Below are 7,951 nucleotides of genomic sequence, written 5' to 3'. Positions count from 1 at the left end.
ACAATACCACCCAGAGCTCAATCCAGATACAGAACTATTTAAATTAAAGTAAAACAAACCTGCAAGACTGAAAATAGGGAGCCAGAGGTATCAATGTATATTGAAGTCAACTACAAAGCAAAAAGAAGAAATAGTGTACATACAGAAGTCAAGTAGATTTCAAGATAAAACAGACTGTTTTAAACAGGGAGAAAATTAATAAATTACAGGGTAACCTCAAAGAAAAAGAATACACCTGAACATCAAAATTAAAAAAGAGGAAAAATCAGAAAGATTTAGTAAACAAAAACACAACAGAAATGAAAATGAAAAGAAAACCCACAAACAAATGAACTCAGCACAGAAAATTATGCGCAACAAAAAATCCAGCAGCACCACAAAAAAACCCCACAGAAAATGACAATAATTAATCATGTTAAGTTGTTAAGTGCTGTTGCGTTGACCCTGACCCATAGCGACCCTGTATAGGGTTTCTGAGGAGTGGCTGGTGACCTTGAACCGCGAGCCTTGCAGTTCAAATGGCTTGGCAGTCTGGTGCATTAACCCACAGCGCCACACCAGGACTCCATCATAACTACATAATCAATTATAACTACTGATAATTATACTGGATGTGAATGGATTAAATATACCATTCAAGAGACATAAAAGCAGAATGGATAAGAAAACAGGGTCCTTCAATATGTTGTCCATCAAAAAGATGGAGCCATCCTAAATGCCCATCAGAAGAATAATAATTAAACAAACTTTGATACATACACACAATGGAAAACTACAAAACATTGAAGAATAGTGCTGAATCTGCAAAACACTGCCACCATAAGAGGTAGGGAGGCAGAGAGACTTGTCCATTGTCATATACTTGGGGGTTTCAAAAAGTTCATGGAAAAATGGAATTAAAAGATAATGGAATTTTCCCACAATTTAAAAAAATTCCTCTCAACATCTAGTAGATTCCTGGTGTGGCACTATAGAATCAGTACTGGACTGCAACCTGCAAGGCTGGTGGTCCAAACCCATCAGAAACCCTGTACAGGGTCACTATGAGTCAGAACCGACTCGACGACACTTAACAACAGCAACATACATCTAGTAAATGTCAGAGACAGGACTAGCTTCTGGACATCTATGTTGTTGTTGTTAAGTACCGAGTCGACTCTTACCCATAGCGACCCTGTATAGGGTTTCCAAGGATCAGCTGGTGAGTTTGAACCCCCGACCTTGCAGTTCAAATGACTTTTCAGTCTGGTGCATTAACCCACAGCACCACACCAGGACCGTGGAGTTGGTTCTGACTCATAAGCGACCCTGTATAGGGTTTCCAAGGCTGTAAATCTTTACGGGAGCAGAAAGCCTCATCTTTCTCCTGCAGAACAGCTGGTAGTTTTGAACTGGTGACTTTGCAGTTCGCAGCCCAATTCATAACCACTACACTACCAGAGCTCCTCGTAGTAAATACATACATATATATATATATAATTTAAATATTGTATGCTATAGTATTTATTGAGGAGGATAAGACATTAATTAGCTCCTGTGTAGATTTACTGTTCTGTTGTGTGTAGAGCTAGATTTTTTACTTCTGATTTGGTAACTTAGAATCTCATCCTTGAATTTTAGTGGGAAAGGAGATCAGATATCATAAGATGTGAGCATCTTATGGCCCTTAGCAAGTGAGTAGTGTGAGTGGACCATTATAAATAGCTTTTTAGGGGAAAGTGAGAAATTTAGGAGTGGAATAATAAAGAACCATTTATTCAGGTCAAAAGACTGGGGAATGGATCTACTTGGAAGTAACTATAGTCCCAAACTACTTTGTATGAAAATAGAGACCTTACATTAAAAGTACTGAAATTAGGAACCTGAGTTCTAGATCTGACTCTGCCTGACTGCTTTTCCAGAACTGTGATATTGGGCAAGTCTGGAGCAGTGTGGTATTGTAGATTATTTCTATTTGCTTTATGAAAGTTTATAATCTGATTTTTTTTTCAATGAGCAAGTATTTTTTAGTAAGAGTTCTTAAAAAGGTATTAATTTAATAAATGTGAATGCAAGTGACTATGGGTATCTATTTCCCTTTCCAGATACAGAGGCTTTTAAATAAATGTCACTCCTTGCATGAAGAAGACAAATAACTCACATGGCTTCTTAGGCAAATAATATGTCAGTGAGCATATTTTTTTTCTGACATTTTTTTGGTAAATTGAGTGATAGTTTACATGGGAGCACATTTGTTTTGCACTCATCATTTCATTGCAATGATTATAATCTCCTCTGTGCATCGTCATTCAACAGTGTTTTCTTCTATTCCCTCTATTTTTTTAGGATGTACACAGAAACACTTAGGAATAGATAATCATGTAAGCAACCCAAGGAAACACTCTGCAAGCCTGCCTCTTGGCCGCCAGCACATAGCCTTTCTCTTTCCATGCATCTAGAGTCCTCAGCCGCTCTATCTCTCCAAGTCTTCATCTCTGGTGTTGCTGCTTCTTTGGATAGGGTCCCACATTTCCTTCATGCTCTTCTCTGTTGATGGTCTTAGGGTCCTCTGTTCATGCAATGTTAGATTAACTACTCCCCCTTTTTGTTATAAAACTTCTACCTTTACAGTTGTGACAGTTGCAATTTGTCATTGATAATAATTATTCACTATTGAATCTTAAGATTCTTATCCCCATCTCCTTTCACCAGACCTGTCTAGACAAGATGAAAACTATTCAGTAGGGATTCTATCTTCCCCCACACACTCTGAAACTAAACTCCCTTTAGTTGAAAACTTGTAAGCCAGTTATTTCATGCCTTTATAGCTCCCCATTCCCCCATTTTAGGTAGGCAATGTCTAAGTTGTCCATCCCTATTAACCCTGTATACAGAGGGGATAGGATTGATACTTGATGTGAAGACCCCTTCCCTCTCAGTTTGTTTCCTTTATAAATTTTTTTTTTCATCTTCTTCTAGTCAAGTTCTGGACTTCTGGTGTGGCGCTGTGGATCAGCACTGACTACAAACCACAAGGTCCTCAGTTCACACCCACCAGCTGTTCCTCAGAAACCCTATACAGAATCTGTATGAGTTGGAATCGACTTGACAGCACTTAACAACAGTTGAGTTCTGATCATAAAGCCATCGAAGCTAGGTTGAATGGGTACTATCTACAAGTTAGGACGTTCTTGTGTATCTCCACTCACTTTATATCAGCTGGCTGCTTCATTCTCAGCTCTAGCCCTCTGTGGCTATATACTTGTCAATGGGCTCAGGAGTCCCCAGGTCTTATCATACTTCGCACCAACCAGCCCTTCCTCTTCTATCTCTCATGTCTAGGTCGACGGGAGTCTATGGAACATGGTTGAATTTAGCCCATATCTTCATTGCTTCCTTTCCCCCTCTTCCACTCACTAGTAGACCAACATGGTTGCCATCAAGCTTATATGCCTGCTCATTTGTTCCCTTTGAGTTCAGTCTTGGAGAGGGGTTTGAACATGACTTTTTAGGCTGCCATTTTTCAGTTGACTTCCAGCTATTTTATTAACCACACAGGATTGGAGTAGAACTGACTTGTAAATATAAACAGGTTTCTGTAGGACAGGGAGCAAAACTTTGTACAAAGGAGTAGGGATGAGCCCATAGCTTTGATTTGTTCCTTGTATTGTTCTGCATATTATGTCTTTTATGTGCATTTCAAAGTAATTAAGAATGGTGCTTTTATTAATATAGAAAGAGAATCTACTTGCCAAAAATGTAGAACTCCTGTAGGTATCCAGAACTAAGTAGACCCATTTTATGTTCAAGGACTTTAATGTCTATTGGAGAGATACAGTTGACTTTAGAACAACACAATTTGAACTCTGTGGGTCTACTTATAAGCAGATTTTCTTATTAAATGCTGTGTGGCACTAATCATCTCTATGAAAAGTCCATTTCTCCAGTAAATTGCATACTGCAATTAGAAGTGTTCTTGTGTGATTTTTACATATTTTTTTTATCGTGTTTAGTGCAATATTATAAACCTTGAATAAAACCATGGGATGTATACAGAGTGCCACTTAGTGATGCTGTAAAAATGCTCACAAGAAGCAGAGGAAAGAAAGTCATGACATTACAGGAAAATGCTGGATTTACGAGAAAATAGCATAGATTGAGGTCTGTGACTGCAGTTACCTACCATTTCACAATAAATTAATCCGGCATAAGATCATTATTTGAAAAAAAAAAAAATTCATGAAGCTACTGCTATAAACAAAAACCTGGTGCTTTTTGTGAAATAATTTTTTTATCGAAAATATAGCTTTTGTGTGGTTGAAGTATATAATATATGTAACATACAAAATAAGTACTAATCGACAGTTAAGTTTTTGGGGAGTCAAAAATGATATGAAAAATTTTGGCTGCAGAGGCATTGCTGCCCCCCCCCCCATTGTTCAAGGGTTTACTGTATTTGCATCATAAACGTGTGACATTGCATGACAAGTGTTACAGTGGAGGCAGAAACAAAGCATTGACTTTGGAGAGTCAACAATTACACCTGATAGGTGAAAAGTGGGAAAAGGTTTGGTGGTGTGGTATGGAGTTGGTTCCAACTCATAGTGACCCTGTGCAGGATTTCTGAGGCTGTAAATCTTTACAGGAGTAGAAAGCCTCATCTTTCTCGTATGGAACAATGGTGCTGACCATTGAGGTTAGCAGCCCAATTTGTAACCACTATGCTACCAGAACTCCCTGGGAAAAGGTTTATAGAGATTTTTTAACTTGGGTTTTGAATGGTTAATAAGATTTTGGCTGATAGGTATGAAAGTTAATGGTGTGTTTCAGAAATCAGATATTCAAGGCAAAGAAAGTTTTAATTGGGTAGGAGAGAAGTTAGGAATAAAGAAACAGTGTTGTTGTTTTCAATACTGTGGAGTCAGTTCGGACTCATAGTGACCCTGTATAGGGTTTCCGAGGAGCAGCTGGTGGGTTTGCAAACTCCTACCTTGTGGTTTGCAGTCCAGGGCTTATCCTACAGTGGCTACATCAGGAGTCCATGGAAACTGTAGATTGGGAAAAATAATAAAATAATGAATGTAAATTATCTAAGCATAGTCCATGGTATATTATAAGTCTTATACTTTGCTTCTAATTCCTAATATATGATCTTTATTAATTTCAAGAAATGTCTTTAATCCCTCTTCCCCTCAAAAATTAATTTTTAGTTTTATTTGACAAAATGAGGCATATGTTGTAGCTGGATTTCAAACTGCAAATGTCATCGTAAAACAAAACAAAGCAGAACAGAACAGTAATTGCTAAGGAATCTACCTTAGATTAATATGTAACCAAGTTTCTGAACCATTTCTTTCCCCAGAAGGTGACCTGTTGAGGAAAGTATACAAATACTGAGAAAAACCTGCTTGTCTGCACCAGTCAGGGGGCAATGTCACAAGTCACAACCACTTACTCCTTTGATGCCCCCACGGACTACATCAATTTCACATCTTTGAATGATGAAGAAGATAGCCAAAACATAGATTCCTGGTTTGGTAAGTATCTACTTTCTTTGACCAGTGTAAGGGTTACTGGCTTACTTTGTACTGAAGACACTTAAACATAAAAATGTCTTCAAGAAAAATAACTAAAATAGAAACTTATGAATCGGGCTGCGAACCTTAAGGTCAGCAGTTCAAAACTACCAGCTGTTCCATGGGAGAAAGATGAGGATTTCTGCTCCCGTAAAGATTTATAGCCTCAGAAACCCTGTACAGGGTCGCTGACTCCACGGCACCTAACAACAACAAACTCCCTTCTGGATCAAGATGTTTTTTCATCCATGATATGTTAGAAATAATTGAAATGTGTAGTATTTGGAGAATGGACTTGTTTTAGAAAATTTTATTGTAGTTTGAGTGAAAATTTACAGAGTTATTTTTCCATTCAATAATTAATACACATTTTGTTTTGTGACATTGGTTACATACGATCTCCTTCCTCAGTGTAACAACATTCTTCCCACTTCCTCCCTGGGTTCCTGATTTCCATTTATCCATCTTGCTTGCCCTTTTCTGCCTTCTGAACTTTGTTTTTGTGAAAATGCTGCCCTTTTGGTCTCATGGTTGATTGTTTTGAGGAGCATGTTCCTCTAAGTCAATGGTTTTTTTTTTTTTTTTCAATTAAGAATGACATATATTTAGGCTTTAGGGACATAAGGGAAAATCCAGATGAATGTATGTTGAATGAAGCTCAGCACTCATATATGTCATCTGTAATGATGGCAGGCACATTGAAACTTGCTCTATAATCATTCAGCCTAGAGTATAATATTATAACCAAGATATTGACAGTGATATAATCCACAGATCTTACTCAGATTTCACACTTTGACTCATGTTTGCTTTTGTATTAAGTTCTGTACAGCTTTATCATCTGTGTTGTTCTTGAGTGCCGTCAAGTTGCTTCTGACTCATAGGAACCTGCATAGGGTTTCCAAGGAGTGACTGGTGGGTTTGAACCACCGACCTTACAGTTAGCAGTACAGTGCTTATCCTACAGTGCCACACAGGACTCCTATCACCTGTATAGGTTTGTGCTATCCACCACCACACTCAACATACTGAAAATTTCTAATATCACAAGGGTCCTTCATGCTGCCCTTTTGTAGCCACACTTATCGCCATCCTTTTCCCTTATTCATTTTATTTTTTTTTTTTCCTTTTTGAACATTTCATTGTGGTTTGAGTAAAAGTTTATAGAGCAAATTAATTTCCCATTCAATAATTTATACACACTTTATTTACTGACATTAGTTACACTCCCTCAATGTAAAAAGCACTCTTTCCACTTCCTCCTTTAGTTTTCCATGTTTCCATTGGCCCATCTTTCTTGCCTTTTCCTGCCTTTTGAACTTTGTTCTTAGGCAGTTTCTGCCTTTTTGGTCTCACATGGTTGATTATTCTGAGGAGTATGATCCTCATGGATGTTATTCACTTTATAGGCTTGTCTGTTGTCTGACTGAAAGGTGATCTCCAGGAGTGGGTTTAGTTCTAGGTTTGAGGGGTTTCTAAGGGCCATTCATTTAAAAATGGAGGCACTGTGCTACTTAGAACCCAAATCTCCAAAGAGATGGGAATGCCTGGTGTTAGGTCAATGAGATGGTATAAACCCTGAAACCAGGTCAACAAATAAACATGTGGTGTTAGGTTTCACTTCTCTTTGGAATTATATGTGAGGCCAGTGATAATGTCCTCACATACAGTTGCTAGAGTCTTTTCATTTTATTCTTTCTTATGTTCCCCCTCCCCAATATGTGGTGGAGACAGAATGAGAACATCGCAACCCTGCTTGTTGCTTACAATGCAATCTTCAAATGTGATGGCACGTTTCTCTTGGAAATGGATTTTAAGGGGGGATCCTGGGAAGGAGGGGTGTATTGGAAGTAGTGGGAATGGTTGAGTTGTCTGAGGACCCTTAATTTTTTCCTTAAAACGAAAGATAGGAATATTAGTATAACAATACTATTAAATACAGTTTAGAAGAAAAGAAAGCCGTATATTTTTCCCAAATATGTAACATAACCTTAGTATATATTGCCATGGCTTTCTAAGAAACCCTGATGGTATAGTAGTTAAGTCTTGGTTGCAAGCCAGAAGGTTGGTGTTTTCTATCCACCAGCGGTTCCACTGGAGAAAGAAAGACCAGTCTGCTTCTGTAAAGATTTACAGCTATGGAAACCCTGTGGGGCAGTTCTACTCTGTTGTATAGAGTTGCTACCAGTCAGAATTGACTGGGAGCAACAGATTACTTGGCATGTCTTCCATAATCACATCTTTTTACATTGTTGCAATTACAGTGCACAGAGCAGTTATTCCTGGACCTTCCTACAGTCCTGAAGCTCTGTTTATTGGCAGGCTGTTGGTAGAGCAGGTCTCTCACTGGTTTGTTCTGACTGGGATACCGAATCTACCTACCTAAGATAGATTTC

The 7,951-nt window shown here is 38.2% G+C and overlaps 1 protein-coding gene across 1 annotated transcript in view; it reads left to right on the top strand.

Annotated features, from left to right (window-relative positions):
* The first annotated feature begins 5,410 nt into the window (after positions 1 to 5,410).
* Positions 5,411 to 7,951, top strand: part of TPX2 (TPX2, microtubule-associated) — a 53,878-nt gene continuing 51,337 nt past the window's right edge. The window contains exon 1 of the mRNA XM_006860773.1: positions 5,411 to 5,516. Within this exon, the coding sequence (XP_006860835.1) occupies positions 5,411 to 5,516 (106 nt within the window). The remainder of the gene's footprint in view (positions 5,517 to 7,951) is intronic.

Source organism: Chrysochloris asiatica, unplaced genomic scaffold (genome assembly GCF_000296735.1).
Source record: "Chrysochloris asiatica unplaced genomic scaffold, ChrAsi1.0 scaffold00039, whole genome shotgun sequence".
In the NCBI taxonomy this organism is placed as follows: Eukaryota; Metazoa; Chordata; class Mammalia; order Afrosoricida; family Chrysochloridae; genus Chrysochloris; species Chrysochloris asiatica.
The sequence above is the reverse complement of the archived record's forward strand: the minus strand, read 5'-3'. Positions and strand labels throughout refer to the sequence as shown.